The following is a 20401-nucleotide window of genomic DNA, read 5'->3' as shown; positions in this document are numbered from 1 at the left end:
TCTGAAGGCTAGCACAGGGTTGGTAGGAAATGCAAAATTATTTTTACCTAACAAAGAAGTGTGAATGAATGAATGAATGAATGAATGAATGTTTGACAATAGGAATAGTCAGACAAAGACAGGGAAAGCATTATGGCCTGATAAAGGCAGAACAGTCCATCACAACAACAGTATCTTTAATTCTCAATGCTATGATGCAGTGTTTGAATTACATTTTGATTTCGTTATCTATGCATACATAGAAGTAAGGAGTTTTGCTGCCTATAGAAACAACCCACAGGCCTATACAAACCTTTTGTCTCACCTAAGCTATGCAAAGAATAGAATATGCCTGGAATTTCTTGGACTTTAGGGCTGGTTATGTATAGAAACATCTCTGGCATCTTTAGCATTTTTGCAGGAGCATATTTTTTAGGCAAAGGGTGAGTTTATAGGCAGCTTACAGAAGCTAATAAATTATTTATAGCTGTTTTGTTAGTTAATCAATTATTTTAGATTGTTAGGTAAGTAAAGAGGCTGCTTTAAACAATGGCTTGTAACCATCTATTTTGTCTGTTTATTTGCACTTCAGTATCAGTGTGCTGCAGGTATCCTAACATTGAATGATGATTTATTAACCTGATAGAAACCACCTGTAAATGTAAGTTTTGTGCCAAGTGAGACATTTCTTCTCTTATTTCTGCTTTTCTTCTCCTACTGAGAGGAGTCTGCATGAGGCAGCTGGCATAGCTGATGGGAAAGAATCAGTTTCTTCTCTGTATGACACTGAGCTTAGAGCTGAGAGGAGGACTTCATTTTTCTTGTCTCCTCAGTAACTTAATCCTTTGTGGTTTTACTGTTTCTGAAATAATAAAAGTCAGTCTGGAGTCAAAGGAAAGCCCTTCTCAATTCTCAGGAAAACACAAGGATGAGGTAACCTTGGTCTCTCCCAAGCTAGTGAGCAAACATTTGCTGCTGGTGACTTTTCCTGGCTGGGAAAGCTAAAGCATTTCCCACAAATAAAACTCTGTCCTGGAAATGACAAGGAAGGTGCTCTGCCCACAGTTCATAATTCAGATCTGTTGCAGTAGTTTTAGCCAAGGGAAGACAGCCCAGGAGACAAAACATTGGTTTTCTGTGTGTGCAGTTTGCCAAAGCAAAATTAATTCTCATGTTCCAATGGGAATCTGCCTTTTCTTAACATAGATTTCATTACAAAACCTGTGAAAATTATGGAAGCCTCCAAATTGTCACTGTGTGTGCCAAACAATGCTACTCTTCAGGAGCAGAAATGTTCTCCAGTGTCCCAGCTGTAATGGGGAGGAGACTTTTGTAGGTTTTTTCCTTCCTTAACTTGCTTGGAAGAGGAAAATGTGCCTTCACTAATGTGAAGAATAATGTGAATGGGCCGTGGTTGTGCCCTGCAGAGGATTTATTTTTGGCCAAATTCTTTTGGCCCGTTCTGCTGTAGGTTGGTTGTGTATTTTATACACAAGGAATGATTTATGCCACAAATTGTTTCATAATTTTTTCTTTTCAATTCTGTTGCCTCAATCTGAAAATCTTAAGAGATATATACAGGAAAATCTGTTAGTAGTAGTATAATTCCTCCAAGTGCCTTGTCAACCTTAGGGCCAATACATTTATTATCATTTAAGCCTGACATACAGATCTCATTGTGAGACCTGCTCCTCACATGAATGCTTGTTATACTCCTGAGTGCATATGTTGACTTCCACAGGACTATTTCTGTCTTAATTTTGCAGAGCTGGTCTTTAATGGGTTTCAATCTGTCCTTATTACGGGACAGATTTTCCCTTAGTGGGGAAAACCAGATGAAATACAGAATGATGTGAGGGCAGTTCATATTGAGAGCAAAGAAAGTTATTTTTCTCTTTAAAAAACCAAGCCAATATAGATACACTATTTGGAGGGAGTTTGATTTTTAATTCTCAGTATATTTGACCTTCAAAAGGACGCACAGCAATGCAATTCAGAGGTGTGCTGCCTACAGGCTCAGCTCCTGGTTGTGTCTGTACAGCTGAGAAAAGTGAAAACAATGAAACAGACACTTTTGAGTTCCCAGTGAGAAAAAAGGAAACTGGCAGCCTTTTCTTGCTTTATTGTTAAATATCTCTATTTAAATGCAAATCATCATCTGACACTGCCAAACAAAGTCATGTACGAGGCAGCAGGCATGCAAGTTTAAAAAATTTTTAAAATGATGTTTTGAAGATGCTGAATTGCTTTTATTTCCAGGAGGAATAGAGGCAGCTGAATAAATTTTTGGCTGCATACCGAAGATCAGCTCAGTACCTAGGTGCTTCAGAAATGAAGACTTGTATTTTAAGTGCAGCTTTTACAGAGGTGTGGGCAGACTCTCTAGTTAGGGATCACTTGGAGGGATGCTGAAGTTTCTTCTGTGTTATACCATGGCACGAATTACAGTGGAAAGCCCAATGTTCACAGAATGTACAGAAGGGGTGGAATCCAGGGACAAAAAGGTCAAGGAGCAGCCAAATTGCTGCCTTCCTGTGCCTCAGGAGTGTGTGGTCACAAGGGGTCTGTGCAGTGCTGTATGGTGAGGGATGAAGGGCCTCTGGCTTTCTCCCTGAGCTCCAGACCTTTGAGCCTAGAGAGTCATGAGGTTGGACCTCAAGGAAGGATGGGGATGGAGGAGAGTCTTGCAGGAGGAGCCCACATTGTGGGTGGGTTTGGCTCCTCTGGAGCTGCCCCAGCAGAGATGCTGCAGCTCAGGGGAGGGCTGAGCACAGCCCACAGTGCTGAAAGTTCTCTGAGTGTGCATCCATCCTGCTCGTCCTGCTGATCAGGAGTAGCTACTTAATAAAACCCACTTAAGGGGAACATTTCTATTCAGTTCAGCAAGTACCAAAATCAGCTAACAACCTGTATCTTATCAAGCCTCATCTGCTAAAATTCTTCCTTTAATTTGCTGTTTACTTCACCATTTTAAACTTTCATTCTTATAAATCAATGTGGATATATTTGCTTTCTGTGCAGGCTTCCAGTAGTCTCTTAATAATCATAATAATAGTTATTACTGATTAAAGTTGCATTATTCATGCCAGATGGAGTACCCTCCCTGTCAGCCAGAATGAGTTTGTATTTATGTAGTTATAGTACATTTGTGATCTAAACAAACAGATGGTAGAAGGTGACAGCGAATTATGTGCTGGTGATATCAGCAACAATGTTTCCCAAGTATAATTGCTTTAAATGAACATGAATGCAACAAGGAGCTGGTATTTTTAACAAGGTAGTTGGCATTCAGTGTGGTAATTACTAGGCAGCATCATCAATAGCACCAGGAATGCCAAGGAAGGAATGCTGGCTTTGAAAAATTGGTGACACAGAGTCTGACTTGACAGGACCATCAGGGTGGGTTTGCTCAGCTCTGTAACATCTTGTAGGTGTGAGCACACTGCTAGCACAGGGACAGTGTTTGTCTTTAGGGTGATCCAACCTTAGCTGAGAGACATTTTGCACTTTCTCTGACGCTGTCTCCCATCAGGGCATGTGGCAAGTATTTGATTTAGTGTAATGGAGCAGAGTTAGCAGCAGCAGCTGTTAATACACAATTGAAAGGATTGAACCTGGATCAGGTTCAAAGGGGAAATTCACTTAACAGAATCTCAGCAGTGTTCAGTGATGTATAAAAGTTAAATCAAACACAAGGTTGGGCTCCTGTGATCAAAAGCGCAGCGATAAGGACTGTGCAGTCTTCCACAAGCTTTACATTGTGTGCCTCAACTCATCCCATCAGCTCTGGCTTTGTGAAGGGCTTGCCTGCCTGCCCCTCAGGCACTGCCACACCTGGGAGTGTGCCTGGACTTTGGCCATGTCCAGATGGCAGCCGTGGAATGGGGTCTCCATCCCCAGCAGCCCAGACTGTCCGAGCACTCTCTCCAGAGGTGCTGAAGTGCAGCCAGAGGAGAACACTCCAGCTCTTCTCCTTGCTCACCATCCCCTCTCACACAGGTCAGCATTTTGCCATGACATGGACACATGAACTCAACTCCCACTTCAGTCCAAGTGGATTTCAGTCACTAATTCCTAGGTAGTTTACCAAACCTACCGTTGCTAATGCTTCTTACAGCTGTATTTTACAGTGAAAGTGCCTACAGCTCTTTTTCTTCAGGGACTAAAACTATCAGCATGTGGAAAGATGATGCAGAGCATCACATCCAAGCTCTGAAGGAACATGAGGTTCCTTCTGAAGCACAACCACAGGCAACAAAGAACCAGCAGCCAGAAAACAGAAGGTCCTGTGAGCTTTGCTGTCACTGGGACTAAGTGGTTGCACAGGGCACATTTCCCTTACCATAATATTGGACATGCAGACCATTCAAGTTGGGGGGGAAGAGGGGTGGCTTCTAACCAAAGGCATTGAGTGGAATGTCACAGCCATCTCTTCTCCTGTGGAAAAATCAGCAGGTCTTGCATAGGCTGTGGAAAGCAGTAGTGACAACACTGAGTGATGAGTGATGGCATTGTTCCTCAGTCCTCCAGATTTGCTCATATTTCTTTTTGTTTTAAAATGTCCCAGTCATTATTCATAGCAAAAAGGTGTTTAGGTTATAAAGCATTTAGATAAGTATTTCATATAAGTTTGACACCAGGTCTGGTTATTTAGCTGGGCTTTTTTTACAGGCACTGTTTCAACTTTGCTAAAGTATAAAGTATAAAAAGTATAAAAAGTATAAAAAGACAAGATGGACTCTTGTCTTACACAGTTGCTGGATGTTGAAGGAATGAAAGGAACCCACATTTCCAATCTCTCTCTTTCTGTCTGTCCTGCAGGTGGTCGTTGCCACAAGTCCTGCACTGGACGGTGCTGGGGACCAACAGAGAATCACTGCCAGACCTGTAAGTGTGTAAGAGTGAGAAACAAAGGACTGGAAAACAATGTAGCAGAGATCCCATTTTTGTTTCTTTCAATTGTGATGGGTTACTATAAATTCTGGGTTCAACAGGACTCTAAAATATACAAGGGGTTTTTCTTCCTTATGTTTTTACCAATAGATGATCTGCTTTTTTCCCCCACCCATGTGAATGATACTTTTCTTTCCTCCTTTATGCTTTCTAAAACTGCTTATGCTAACTTGAATTTTCTTTTCACTACTTGGTGGCAACATGGAGCATGGCTCTTGAGAATATTGATAGTTATTTTGGAATACACTGGAATGAATACTGCAGGAATACAGAAAAAAAACTACAAGGAAGATTTGGAGATCTTTAATGACCACCTGACACTGAAAAGCTCCTGATGCCAAAATACTCTGTTAATTTCAGTGGTAGCTTGGGAATATCACTTATCTTGCAGAACTGTTCTCTTTATAATAACTTCAGAATGTATTTGAGTTGTACTGAAAGAGAGGATAATAGTTTTTGTGAAGGAAGTAGTGATGGGTTACTCACAACGTTTGTCTGTCCCCTTGAATTGAGAGAGCATTAAAATGAGTTTCTTCCTTGTGTGCTTTAAACTCCTTCACACAGGCACTAAAGAGCTAGAAGTAAAGTCACAATATTAGCAGACAGTAAAAGAGGAGAAAATTGAGAGCTGTCTTTTTCTACAAGTTTTTTTTTTTTTCATTTTTCCTGCTTACAGGAGGGTGAGAACCAGTTGCTTTTACTGGAATCACTCTTCCTGGGAAATGAAGTGGTTGCTGGGTGCTCCCCCAGAGAACACCTCCAGCTTGTGCTTGTTTCCTTGGCTGAGCTATAAAGGGGAGGAAGGACTGTGACAAATGAGGCATTCCCAGATGAGGCTCCCAACTGAGCTCTGAGCTGAGGAGTGTCAGCCCAGGGTCATCTGCCTCTTTCCTGGGACTTGGTGGGAACAGTGCAGTGATGCTGCTGCTGTTTTGTTTGTTTGGGTTTTTTTACTACTTGGAATGAGAGGACAGAACAGGCAGACAGCTTGATGTGGATGTCTCATGTGTCTGAGCAGGAAATCCAAGCTGCCTGTGACCCAGGGGACAGAGCCACATACCTGCAGTGGCTCTGCCACCCTGCCAGGAGCTGCTTTCCCTTTAGGAGCACCAGCTGATTCTACTGGAGAAGCTGCTCACAATTACAGCTCTGCTAAAGTTCACCTGTTCTTGTGTTGCTGCTTCATATTGTGCTTTGTCTGCAGGGATGGTTAAAACCCCCTTAGGACATATTGTAGGACTAAGGTACAGTGATGCAGAGCAGATTCTGCTTTGTTTGAATTGAGCCAGGACATCTCCTTCCTTTGCTGGCAGTCTTTATGAAGGCACCAAGGAAGTCAGTGCTCCTTACCAGGAAAAGAAGTAGATTCTGGGTTGTGTGCTTAAGTAGATAATGGAAAGGGACTTAAACCCTAGGCAACAGAATTATTTTATATCATTGCTATTAATGATTTTCTTTTCTCTGTCCTAATGAGAAGCTTGTTTGTTTATTAAAACTAGTAACTTTGTAAGAAGCTGCATAATCCATCCAAACATGGATTTATTCAGGCTTTCTGTGGTTAGCTTATCCAGGAAGAGTTTAAAATCCTGGCATTTTTGTTCCACGAAAAGCCCATGATGCTGGATCAGGCTGTGTCTCCAGCCTCCTGTCAAGTCCAGCTGTGTACCTGCACAAGTCCATGTGGCAGGAGCAGCTCCCATGCTCCCAGCCTCCACAAAGCACTGCTCTCAGGTAAGGGAGCTGCTTTGGTGGGTTAATGTAGTAACAGCAGGGAGAGAAAAGCTGCTCTGCAGTGCTGTGAGGGCAGGGGCTCAGCAGGGCTGCAAGGAAGGCTGGCTTCAGGAGTGACAGCTCTCTCCCTTCACAGTGCCTGCCCTGGCAAATCCAAACAGCAGGGACAGGCTAAGGCACAACCACGGAGTTAAAATAATAAACTAGGAAAAGCCATAACTCATCCAAGGGACATACACAGATCACACTCTTCTACTTGAGCAGCCACTCCACATCCTCTTACCTTCAAGCCACTCTGCAGCCTCTGATGGTCAGGGACAGGAATTCATTTTACATCACAGTCTTCCTCTTTGCCTCCATGACCTTGCTGCACTCTGGACAAGTAGCAGGATTGAAGGAAAAGGCTGGTAAAGGGTATTTCTTCTTTGGGTTTTCACACAATGTGTTTCCTGCAAAGAGGGAGAATTTGTGTAGGGACTCAAAACTTAAAAATGCAGTTTGGACTGTGCTTTTGTTGCCTTCATGTCTGACTTTAAAAGACATGCCTGGCTCTTGGGCTTGAAGATGTTGTTAGATACAAGCTGGAGACAGGATGAGTGATGGTGTGCACATTGTGCCTACCTTAACCCCATAACCTTGGGGATGCACGTCTTTCCAACATGTGTAGGAAAATACTCCAGCAGTGCTACATCTAATGCCAAACCATTTTCATCCTAGAAACAATTCAGAGCTGCTTTTTGATAATTTCTTTTTTTTTTATTGAGGATCGAAACAAAATATTTTAATGAGCCCTCCTCCCAAGATAAGATTTAAATTATTTTCCTGGGAAAGGATAAAAAAAATGAAAGATCTTAATCCATGTCTTTCATTTCAAATTACATATGGAAAAAAACCCAAATCCCTTTCTTTTTTTCATGAATATCATCTACCTAGCTGCTTCTTATGTTGCCTTCCAGCAATGTCTTTGTTGCTAACTCTGTCTGAAACACCACCTGCATCTAACTCTAACATCTCTGTAAATGTGACAAGAAAATTCATGTATTTAAGAAGACAATTAATAGGAAATTAAAGCCAAGTTGTTCTGTTAGGAGGTAGAGAAGATAAAATTCTAGGGTACTGTTTTACACAGTCAACAATCCTTTTTACTTTTATAATTAAAATATTAGTAGATGTTAATAGGAAGAATTTGAAATTGAGATGATTTAACTTGTTTCAGTGTCAGGAAAGGCTAATGTGAAAATATTTTTAAAAAGACTTTTTCAAATTGTATTGGGCACACACTGAATAGAATGTAGACCACTTTAAATAAAATAATAATAAAAAATGCTTTTGGAGGTCATCAAATTTAAAAATCTAGGGTTAGGTTGTTAAAATTGTTGCATTTCATGTCTGTTAAGAGTTTCATGTGGAAATTGAAACTTTTACAATTCAATACATTATTAAAGTGACAGATTATGCACTTTTTCCAAGAGGAATGTAACTGTAAAGACAACAACCTAAATTAGAATATAGACCCAACTAAGGGAATGCAAAAAGACAAATATAACCTGTAAATCAAACCTGAAACATGAAACATTTAGCAAATGTCAAGTGCTCCACGACTCTGTGTGTGTACAGGAGTGCAATCAGAGCACAATTGTATTTATACTGTCCTTGTGCTGAGGAGAAGGTGCCAAATTAGAGCGGCAAAAGGCGAGCAGGAGCCTGGTGGGGAACACAGAAAGAGCTGAAGCAGCAGCTGGGATCAATCAGGGAAACCCAGAGTTTCTGCTTGGAGCCAGCATCTTTAATTAAAACCCTTGTATCGCTCTAATAACTTTGCATGTTTGTAACACTTAACATTGATTTCAGTTCCTTCCCATTTTTGCCTTCATAGGTTGATAGTGTCCTGATGCAATTAAAGATGAGGGGGAAATATAAAGGAGACTGATAATTTGCACATGTACACGAGGTGGTCATTTCATCCCATCCCCGACACAGTTTACTGCTGTGAAATCCTGGTAGAAGTTGACAGCCTCACCCAGAAATCCATCTCAATGCACAGCACATTTTTCAGGACTTTGGTTTAACCCTCCAAATTCTTGGGATCACACACATGATCTGCAGGAGTCCAGGCAGGTAGTGCTGACCCTCAAAAGGTCTGCTTACAAGCTTGGGGTCTCAGCTGGGATTAGTGAGGCTCTCCTCACGGTTGTATTGGGTGAAGATATGAGTACCAGGCACCTGAAATGCCATATATTTTGACATTTTGAAAAATATCTATAATTCACTCTTTCAGATAGGTCTTGAGTTACAGCTATAAAAACAATTGATTGTATTTGGAGGAAAGTGTTTGGGGAAAAAAGCTTGTTATCTTTTTAAACCAGTGCAGCTACGTGAATTTTCTGTGGGGTTACCCCTGACAGTGATTGCAGGAAGCTGAACTGGTGAGTGATGTTTATTGGCATCTGAGCAATCAGATTGTTTCAGGCCTTCAGACAATACACAGAACTGCTTTGTGTTTACTTTGTCTTGGGGAAAAACCTTCCTTTTAAAGTGTCTTAAAAAGAGTCCTCAAGATTCAGAGCCCACTAAGCTCATTAATGTCTTGGTATGGTGCCACTGAAGACACTTGACAGGTTCTCCACAGACCTGGACCTTCAGTAGCAGCTGTAATGTAAATATGGCATACAGTGAAGCAGGAGATAGATATCATATGTTCTGGCCTCTTCCTAGAACAACGTGTTGGCATTGTTTGTTTTCCCTGAAAAATAAACAGCTGGGGAAGAACAGCGACAAACCTTTGCTGTAATTATTGATTTTGCTTCAGGAAAACTCACAGTGTTTCCTACCAAAGCATGCTTTTTGAAGGCATCCAGTTCAATCATTGTGCTGAGGAGAGGATTGTTTTCCTCCAGATCAGCCCTGGTGTGAATGGCCCAAGCTGAAACCCAAAACCTTGGTGTACCAGCACCATGAGCGGCTCCATGGGCAGGGTGGACATCATGGCCCACACCCAACAGCAGCTGGTTCTGTGATAAATAAACCAGAGGTGAATTAGATGGCTGGCACTGATTATCCACACAGAAGGGATTTACACCAAAACTTCCCAGGTTTAAGCAAAATGTCCCATGGCAAGGAAGGGATTTACCAGTGGGCTCCTTGCATGGCCTCGAGGCACAGGGGCAGCCCAGGGCAAATCCTGAGCTGGTGGAAAACAAAGCACTAGGGATGGTATTTGTTCATTTTCATGAGCCAAGACTGTCACCACAGTGTGCTGGTGGCAGGCAGCCACAGGTGCCATTGTTTCACATCTGTCTTAGTGTTTATCAATACTGTCACTTAAATAAACAAATCTTTTTAATGTGCTTCTCAGGCAGTGTTGACAGTAAGTGCCTTCACAGAATTTCCCAAATTTCTCAAATTAGATTGCACAAGCCACAAAAGCCTTTTCTTTCTCTCTGGGGGTTTTCCTTTGGTATCAGCAAGATGAAATTGCTCTAAAAGTGCATTGTTTTATTCTGTAGATTACAAACAATCACTTCTCTTTAGTTATTTACATTTTTATGTCCTTAATAAATACTGTATGTAGCAAGAACCTTCAGCATTACCTTATGTATTTCTGGTAAGTAGTGAAGGGATTTTGGATCAGAATGTACTTATAAAAGTGTTACCTATAATTTAAAATAGTAGAATTGAGCTGAAAGTTGGATGGAATTTTGTTTTCACTTGCTTCCTGGAAAGTGTTTTTCATAGAGAAGAAATAAATGCTTTAAAAAAAGAAAAATAGGTGTTGAAGGTTATTTTCAGAAGTGTATCATCCCAGCTTTCATCAAAAGACAGCTGACAGCACGGTAGGCAGTGGGGTTGGTATAGTTTGGATAATACTAATTTCTTTTTCCATAAAATGAAGATTGAGGTTACATCTGAGTGAGGGAGGGGAGGCAGATGCTCCATTGGTTGACTGCTCCTTGTACAAGTTTAAGCCCCCAGTGGTGTGGAACTACAGCCCAGCTGGTAGATCTAGTTGCTTTATTCTGTGAATGAAGGCAGGATTGTGTGGTTTAGAAACAGCAAGTGGTGTTTCCAAATGGTTTCCAAGGCTGCTGTCTGTTCTGTTCCCTTTTGTCCAATGGATTGCCATCAGGGGCAGCATTTGGCTGTGACTCTGGTGGTCTCACTCTGAATTTCAGCCATTTACTCCGTGTTGCTGTTCTTCATGGGGAAAACTCACATGCAACTGGTGGGGTCTTTGTTGTTTTTGGGGTGGGGGGTAGAGAGGGTGTCACATCCTGCTTAAAAAACCTAATGATTTGAAAGTAACATTCCCCATGAATGTTCAGGGGTAAGAGGGCACCCTAAAAATTCCTTCTCCACAGTCCTTGAGCAACATGTGTGCTCCCAAAGAGGGGATTGGGCAGGCATTCTGGATACAGGTACTGTGCAGATATCCTGGATCCAGGTGTCGTGCACATATCCTGAGTACAGGTACTGTGCAGAAGATCTGGATACAGCTGTCATGTCAATGTTCTGGACCCAGGTGTCCTGCAGATGTTCTGGATCCAGGTGTCCTGCAGATGTTCTGGATCCAGGTGTCCTGCAGGCATTCTGGATCCAGGTGTCCTGCAGGCATTCTGGATCCAGGTGTCCTGCAGAAGCTCTGGATCCAGGTGTCCTGCAGGTGCTCTGGATCCAGGTGTCCTGCAGGCATTCTGGATCCAGGTGTCCTGCAGGTGCTCTGGACCCAGGTGTCCTGCAGGTGCTCTGGATCCAGGTGTCCTGCAGGTGCTCTGGATCCAGGTGTCCTGCAGGCATTCTGGATCCAGGTGTCCTGCAGGCATTCTGGATCCAGGTGTCCTGCAGGTGCTCTGGATCCAGGGGTCCTGCAGGCATTCTGGATCCAGGTGTCCTGCAGGTGCTCTGGGTCCAGGTGGCCTGCAGGCATTCTGGATCCAGGTGTCCTGCAGAAGCTCTGGACCCAGGTGTCCTGCAGGTGCTCTGGATCCAGGTGTCCTGCAGGCATTCTGGATCCAGGTGTCCTGCAGGCATTCTGGATCCAGGTGTCCTGCAGAAGCTCGGGATCCAGGTGTCCAGCAGGTGCTCTGGATCCAGGTGTCCTGCAGGTGCTCTGGATCCAGGTGTCCTGCAGGTGCTCTGGACCCAGGTGTCCTGCAGGCATTCTGGATCCAGGTGTCCTGCAGGCATTCTGGACCCAGGTGTCCTGCAGGTGCTCTGGACCCAGGTGTCCTGCAGGCATTCTGGATCCAGGTGTCCTGCAGGTGCTCTGGATCCAGGTGTCCTGCAGGCATTCTGGATCCAGGTGTCCTGCAGGTGCTCTGGATCCAGGTGTCCTGCAGGCATTCTGGATCCAGGTGTCCTGCAGGCATTCTGGACCCAGGTGTCCTGCAGGCATTCTGGACCCAGGTGTCCTGCAGGCATTCTGGACCCAGGTGTCCTGCAGGCATTCTGGATCCAGGTGTCCTGCAGAAGCTCTGGATCCAGGTGTCCTGCAGGTGCTCTGGATCCAGGTGTCCTGCAGGCATTCTGGACCCAGGTGTCCTGCAGGCATTCTGGACCCAGGTGTCCTGCAGGTGCTCTGGATCCAGGTGTCCTGCAGGCATTCTGGATCCAGGTGTCCTGCAGGCATTCTGGATCTGTCAGCGCCGTCCCCTCGCTTGCTGGGTTTTTTGCAGCAGGCTGTGGGCGTTTTGCTCGGGGAGCAGTTGGAGAGCTCGGTGGCCAGCGCTGTGTGTGACATGTCCCTTTTCCTGCCCCGTGCAGTGACAAAGACTGTGTGTGCAGAGCAGTGTGATGGACGCTGCTACGGGCCCTACGTCAGCGACTGCTGCCACCGCGAGTGCGCCGGGGGCTGCTACGGACCCAAGGACACCGACTGCTTTGTACGTGTCACTTTTGCTTTTTATTCTTCCCACCAGTCACTCTGCAGATTCTTAATGCTTTAACCCATGAAATTCACAGTTTTGTTCCTCCTGATGTACTGCATGCATACTCACAGATTCAGGATGCAAATTTTTAGCATTTATTTTTCATGTTGTATTAACATCATTTATCTACTTCATACTACCCATTAACACATCCATGAGATTTGTAAATACAGATTAGGAACCATTAATATGCTTTTCTCTGTGGCTTTTATCTTTTTATTTTCCACAATTAGTTTATAGAGGTGACAGCAAATTTTTAGAAGTATTTGTCATTATATTTGAACATGGTTTTTATTATTGCTCTGTGTGCTTTTCATATAAAAGTCAAGAATACTATTTAGCTTGTCTCTGCAAACTGTTCCCTGTTTCTGCCAGACTTAATTTAAATTCAGCTTTTTTACTGGACATGCTTCTTCGTGGAGAAGGAAGGAAGGTGGCTCCCAAAATGCTTTCCCTCAAATGCATGTTACTACATGTGTGCTTCAGATGGAAAGAAGAAATGGCTTTTTTCTTTAAATAAACAGGCAATCTAAACATCCAGATGTTTCTAAACTGTCTTGTTTCTAATCCATTACTTCTAAGAGTTTTAGCAGCTTTAGAACCCAAAACTGAGCTCAAAAAATGCTCACCTGGGTCGATGAGACAATGGTTTGCTAATGGTTTTGCTAATGGTTTCAGGGAAAGCAAACCTAGTTCTAAGGGAGCCTAGAATTAGAACCAAGCATAGAGAGGTGGATTTTCAAAGGTACCCACATGTTTGAGGAGACAAATACCTGTGAAGCTGACTGCCAGGTGAGGTTGGGAGGAGGGTATAGAAAATTGCATATATTTTGAAACTGTGGGCAAGAGAGTCATAATGAACTGGCAAAAATGAACCTTTGGCTGGCCCTGACTGTTTGATACTGATAGGTTTTGTGCTTCAAAACCACATCTGAATGTGTTCTTTGGCTGCTGATGAAATATAGTGGTTAGGATATGATATAGACAGGATTTACTAAAGCTGTTCTCTGTGGCTTTCTAAAAGTAGATGCTCAGCACATATGGTATGGGTGATCCAACAGTGCCTGGAAGTTCTCTGTTGGCTTTGAACTAGAGAGACAGGAAAATGCCAGTCTTTCTTGTGTCATGTACGATATTAAAATGTAAAAGGAAGAGGAGCATTGCAGCCATTGCTCCCAAATAAGCATTGAGGAGCATCCTCAGAGCTGATGTGTTCTCAAAGGTTAAGGACTGTTAAAAGGTAAAACTTTACCAAAGGAAGGCCTTGTAAAATCATGGCTCAGGTTGTTACTTTGGCTAAGTAGAAAAGGACTGTGGGAAAGAGACTCAGCTCAGTTAGGGGTAGAAAAACGAGTTATATAACTATTGTGTGTTCATTTATGGTGGTTGGTTGAATTATGTTTGTTATGATTTTAAACTATTTAACTGATAAAGGCCTAACTGCTTAAAAATGCCTGTTTTTTGCAATAAAGCAGCTTTCCTTTGCACCTGCCTGGGGACTCTGCATCACTACAGACCCTCACCCACAAAGGACAAGTTATTGGCAGCTTAAGTTGTGTAATGCTGCAGCCTGAAAGTTAGACTCCCTGAATTGTGGCAGCTGTGAAAATATGCATGCTAAAAATCAACTGGAAGGTTTTTCTGGTACAGAAAGCAGAGAAGCTTCCAGGGTTTGTTCTCATTCCCTTCTGGCCCCAGAGCAATGTAAAAGAAATTCAGCGGGGGTCTGGCAATTTTCAGGACTAGTCATTACTTGCTTAGACACAGTGGGTGAAAAGTGTAACCCTTTAGGCTAGAGACAACTGTGCTTAGCTTTCAGCTGAGACACAGAACTTTGTTTTTTTCCTTGTGTATTTCCCTGTGCTTTTATTCACAAATTAGCAGCATTTAGCACAAAATGCTAGAAATTTGCATATATTGTCAAAGCAATTACAAATGTATATAAAACATTTCAGTCATAAATTTGAAGCTCCCAGATCTTCTAGACTAATTTTTCCTCAGAATTGCCATGTCTCCAAGGAGTATGGGTGTGCTTTATTTGCTAAACTGTTATCAAAGAATTGTCATGTACATGATGGACCACCTTTTAAGTCAACATGTAAGAAATGGGTTGAGGAAACAAACTAAATTAGTATTTATTAATAAGCAAAAGTACAGCTTATGAAGCATTACAAATCCTTTAGAGCATTATGGCATCTTACAACAGCATCCTGTTCTAAATACGGTTTTAATATCTGTAGATAAAATTCATCCATCCTCCTCCATCTGCTGCCATCCAGTCATTTGCATATTCAGTTCTAAAAGCAAGACAGTAATCATCATCTGACGTAAATGCAAGCAAACATGCTAAAGCAAAAGTTTTACTGATGTTTTTATCTCAGATCCAAACTGGGTCTAGAACTTGAAATGCATAGGAGGGCCTGGTTGACTTCCTAGTGGAACCAGAAAAGTGACACAGCACTATTCCTCAGGTGGACTTGCCATCCAGCTCTGAGTAAAGTGTTTATCTTTTTAAGGGGGGGAAAAAAATCTGTTTCCATGAAAAAAATTGGCAGGTTTTATAATAGGTATGTCAAAGGACCAGGAAAGACAGGATCAGCAGTTTTGCTTAGCACATGCTCCATGTAGAACAGTGCTGTCATCATGGATCTCTCTGCTTGTTCTTTCAGCAGCAGATTTTGTCCTTGGATACACCATTAGCTTCTCCTTTCTGAAATCTTCTGGCAAGACAGGTCCCAGGGTCCTGCTGGTCCTGATCCAAATGGAGACAAGGACTGGTAGTAAAATCAGTAGAAGAGAGGAATCTTGTTCTCTTTTCTCTCAGTCCCAGCCCAGGAGGCAAGGGGACAGAACATGTGTAGTATTGTTACACTTGCTGACTCTTTAAAGATGCAAAACCAGCTGTATTTTAACAACCTGGAAAAAGACCAGAAGGATTCACTCCTAGACTAACTCTTCTAAAGCAGCCTGGATTACAGGTTATTGGGGAGGCAATACCCAGTAGCAGTGGCTGCTTAAACTTCTGGAGGGGTCCAAGCCAGGCTACAACTTTCATATTCTTACAAACCTTTCATTCATGGTATGCTCTGTGAAAATTACTCCAACACTTTTCTCATAATCTGTGGTTAAAACCTTAGACATGATGTGTGCTGATAAGGAACATCAAAATCCGTGGGGCTTTCTACTCCTAATTACCAGCCTTGCATGGTCAATTGTTTTCCCTGCATCCCATTACTTTTGTTATCCACACACTCCCTGTCCTCTGTCAGCTGTGCACTGCGGAGCCTGAATGCTAAGTGGAACAAAGTCTTATTTTCCTCTCTCAGTATGTGAAGCAACTGACCTTGTTAAACTTGCCAGTAAGGGAAATGGCCCCCTCCTGTGCTAGCTCAAAAGAAGTTCTTATCCCTCTTGCCTCCTAATTGGGAATTACAGTTTTCAGCCGGATGATGCATTCATGCTGTAAGAAATCTAAAGGGTTGGACCTCTGAAAAAGCCATTAGCATTTGCTTAGAGGATGATAAATAGCTGCTCGCTCTTGGCAGTTTTAGAATGTCCTATCAAGTCGAGAATTAGTTGATTGTGAGTAGTTATGAAACAAATTAAGGTGTTGTTTTGGTTTTGTAGGAAGTGGTGTAACAGGCAACTGTCGCCAATTAAGGGGGCTCACCAAACTCCCTAATTTGAAAAGTCACATATTTGCCAAGACCCTAGCAAAAATCCTAGTAGCCAAAATGAATGTTAGAGAGTTCTGTATCACATCCCTCACTGTCACAGCAAGTCTGAACAATCAAGGCCATCTTTTACACCAAAAAAAACCCCCAACCAAACCGAACCCTAAAGCAGCGGTATGATTTCATTCAGCACTTTTTTGTCTCCCTCGTTTTGCAGGCCTGTATGAATTTCAATGACAGTGGTGCCTGTGTGACACAGTGCCCCCAGACCTTCGTGTACAACCCCACCACCTTCCAGCTGGAGCACAACCACAACGCCAAGTACACCTATGGGGCTTTCTGCGTCAAGAAGTGCCCGCGTAAGTGCTGCCTTATCTGCCCTGCTAGCTGCCTTCTCCTGCAGTGATGGGAAGCTGGAGCTGCATTTCAGGAGCCTTAAAAACAGTGAGAGAATGAGAACAGTGAGAGAATGGAGCACAATCACTTCACTTGTGCTTGCAGCCTGTAATAACAAAGTCAGATGATAACTACAGGCAGTGAATTCCGTGCTGCTGATGGTCCCCGAGGATCCTAGAGTGATTTACCTAAAGAAAGATGATTTCTGTTTTCATGGTCAGCTTGTTAACATTCATGCTTTAGATCAGTATTTTAAAATTCCAAAATAGTGGAAATAAATAGTTAAAATAGTGGGATTGTAAAAGGGTATGAATTTCTGTTTCAGAAAAATGACATTCCACCATCAGCACCTGGAACCAAATGCATTCATGATATTGATGCCCCTAACTTGGAGTAATGGTGATTGGAGAGAAAGTATCCTGAGCAGTTCTGTCCCAATGAGGAATAAACTTCTAATACTGACAAGAATGCAGTCTTAAAACCCCAGAGTAAAATTAGAGGGGAGGAGGGAGTTAAGAGGAATCCCATGCATGTAAAACACACATGTTTCTAAGATACCAGCCAGATGATGACAACTAACAGAAAACAATTACAGGGTCATCACTTCCTTTGTGAAAAAGTCTTTTAAATCTGCTGGTTTAATTGGGAAGAATAATAAAGGAGATAGAATTCTTGCTCTCCCTTTCATTCCGTGAAGGTTTACAGTTGTACATTAATTATTTTATCCGTAAATTACCAAATTATCCAAATGTAAGAAGGATAGGTGATCTATATTAAACGGAGCCATAATTCAATCCAACCCAAAATTCCAGACTGGAATCTCTGTGGATGACTCACAGCAGGCAGTGACCACCTAGTTCAGCTTGTAATAGTGGTGGGTCTGTTAAAGCAAGATTGGTTTGTTAAGAACCTGATAATCATGCACTGTAAGGGATATAATTCTTTGCCCAAATGCTTCATTGAACACTTGCCCTTTTTTTTTTCCCTTTCTTATGAGTATTAAACATTTAGTTAGGTAGGATCAGTCTATGCTCCCTTTGGCTGTTGTTTTACAGGGAAAAAAACTGGAATACTTGTCATTGTCCTGTGCACTGTTTTATACCAGATGTATATTGTTGCATGAAAAAGACAGGACAGACCATCTTGCTGTATTTCTCTCCAATTACTGCAGCTTATTTTTTCCCTACAAATAATAATAAAGCCAAATTGGGGGTGAAAGGGGGATCAGGCCTGACAATTCATGTATTTTTATAAGTCCCTGATAATGTGCCTATTTTGCTTATACACTTCTGAAAACACAGAACTTTGAATGTTAATGTCATTGGGAAAGTGCCAAGGCAACAACAGGTATTGACACACAGAGCTGAAAAACATGTGCCAGCTTTTATTCACTTTATTTATATCACAGTATTTCCTTTTTCCTTTCAGACAACTTTGTGGTGGATTCCAGCTCTTGTGTCCGGGCATGTCCCAGCTCCAAGATGGAAGTTGAAGAAAATGGTATTAAGATGTGCAAGCCCTGCACTGACATTTGTCCTAAAGGTGGGCAGTGGTTCAGTATAAATTTTCTTGGAAGTAGTCTACACAGGTTGTTATTTTGGCATGAATAGCCCTGCTGTAGAATATGAATAGCCTTTGAATACCCACAAAACTTGGAGCTATGTAGGTTGTGTGTCAAGCACATACAGTAGAGTGAAAATTTATTAAGTTCTAATGGTAATATAACCAAACCAATTACTTTTTATTAGACACAAATGAAGGGGATTTCTCTGCTGGTTTTAGAGAAATCTGAAAGAATTCTTCATTGTGTTATTTTAATGACAAGTGTTTCCTGGAGGTGTTTTAGCATTGTCCTTTTGTCATTCCAAAGAGGGCCATACAAAAACCCCCTGACTTCAATGTCTGTGATGTCTCATATTTGTCAATTCAGCATTAAGTTTCCATTTCCTTCCTCTGTCTCTGCTTTCCCAGAATCTTCTACCTCCTTTCTCAGTGTCTCACACACAGACTGGTGATGGTTCTGGTGAGAGGACTGGAATCTGTAGGTTACTTTGCTGTTCTAGACTCCAGCAAGGAGACTTTCTGCTCCGTGCTTGAAGGTCTGTGGAGCAAAGCATCATAAATTTTCCTCTGTGGGCCTATGACACTTTTCACACTTATGGAAGATTTCACATTAATCTGGCTTTATTGAGTAAATAATTGTTGTTGCATAGATAGTTTTGTGCACGAAAACACATGTATAGAGTCCCTTACTTTCTCAGGAGGAAAGCTAACACATGTTTGTAAAAGCTTCAGCTGGTAGTTGCCATTAGAGGAGCTCAGTTAGGAAGACAGAATTCATTATATGGTTGAAATCATGAGGGATTTGTTCCTGGATGTATCCTGTGTCCCAGGAAATGCAGCTAAATTACACAGGCCACACAGAGAAGTTCCCTCACTGGTTGCCAGTTTCTCCAGGCACCAGTAACTTGCTGATTGAGCTGATAAACAACAAGTTACTTATGCAGCCCTTTAACAGGCCTTATGGCATGGATGGTTAAGTTCCCAAATCCACCAGAGAAGGGGACCTCTGGAGCAGCAGTGTTAGGGCCCCTCAGTTTCTCCCCAAGAAATGGCATGGCTGGGCTGAGTGGGATTTTGTGTGGTTGATACTTGCCTTTATATCCCATGTGAAATACCTGTGTGCCAGGGGTCTGTGGCAGGTGCTGTAGCTCAGTTTGTTTTAAATTGGCACGTGCCTCTGTGGGAATATGGGTCAAGGATGCTGTTTTAACACCTCTCTGCTGAATGAGATGAAGAGTCCTGTCTGTAAGGTCAGCGTGTTCTGATTCAGTAATTGTTTTCCCTAGTTCTTTACATAAGCTCCTTGTTTTGGCAGCATGTGATGGCATTGGGACAGGGAGTTTGGTGTCAGCTCAGACAGTGGATTCCAGCAACATTGACAAGTTTGTAAACTGTACCAAGATCAATGGCAACCTCATCTTCCTTGTCACTGGAATTCATGGGTAAGTGACAAAATGTTAAGATGTTATGTCAGGGTGCCAGCTGAAACCAATTGCATCCACCTCTTAATGATGGCAGCAGGCTTCCTTTATGCAATAGCAGATCCAGGATAAATTAGTTTTCTGCCATCCACTGTGAAGAAAACTGCCTTGATTCTTAAGATTCAATCTCTAGGAAAAGAAAGGATGGATTAATTGTTTGCACTGAAAAGAGAAAAGACAACTATGATTCTCTGGTTACTTTATGAGGTCCTCAATACTGGCTTATGATAGAGGCTGATTAGAGAATAGAAGGCAGAAAAGGAAATTGCCTTCCATGAGTTTGTTTAAATTTCTTTATGGCCAGCAGAATAATATGCAGAATACGCAGAGAGACAACCTCTCTTAGCACTACTTGTCATAGTCTGGGTGGCTGTCAGTACACAAACATGCACAAGAGCTGCCCTCTTGTCAATCACTTTTGAAGGATCTATTTAAGTTTCACTTGCAGAGGCACACAGAATTCACTGGTGTATAAATCCAGTATTTTGGTTTAAATTTTGCTCATTGTAATAGGTCCAGAAAAACCTCAAAGTGCCACAAGTCACATGGATCTGCTCTGCCAAACAACCCACTGAGAGGCTGGATGGAAACCTGTTAAATATCACAGGAAAGGAAAAAGTCAAGTAAATGCAAGAGAATCAGCTAGAGCCCATGAGAAATTTTGTGTGGATTAATCTGGTGCATTGCATGAAATTTAATT

At 42.3% G+C, this 20401-nt stretch overlaps 1 protein-coding gene across 1 annotated transcript in view; it reads left to right on the top strand.

Moving 5' to 3' along the window:
• ERBB4 (erb-b2 receptor tyrosine kinase 4) overlaps nucleotides 1-20401 on the top strand; it is a 337006-nt gene that overhangs the window by 173920 nt on the left and 142685 nt on the right. Inside the window, exons 5-9 of the mRNA XM_014257738.2 lie at nucleotides 4801-4866; nucleotides 12424-12542; nucleotides 16479-16620; nucleotides 18086-18199; nucleotides 19536-19662. Of these exons, the coding sequence (XP_014113213.1) occupies nucleotides 4801-4866; nucleotides 12424-12542; nucleotides 16479-16620; nucleotides 18086-18199; nucleotides 19536-19662 (568 nt within the window). The remainder of the gene's footprint in view (nucleotides 1-4800; nucleotides 4867-12423; nucleotides 12543-16478; nucleotides 16621-18085; nucleotides 18200-19535; nucleotides 19663-20401) is intronic.

This window comes from Pseudopodoces humilis, chromosome 8, assembly GCF_049639895.1.
Source record: "Pseudopodoces humilis isolate 2021_Gansu_Grassland_sample_001 chromosome 8, ASM4963989v1, whole genome shotgun sequence".
In the NCBI taxonomy this organism is placed as follows: domain Eukaryota; kingdom Metazoa; phylum Chordata; class Aves; order Passeriformes; family Paridae; genus Pseudopodoces; species Pseudopodoces humilis.
Note: the sequence above shows the minus strand (reverse complement) of the source record. Positions and strands in the feature narration are given on the sequence as shown.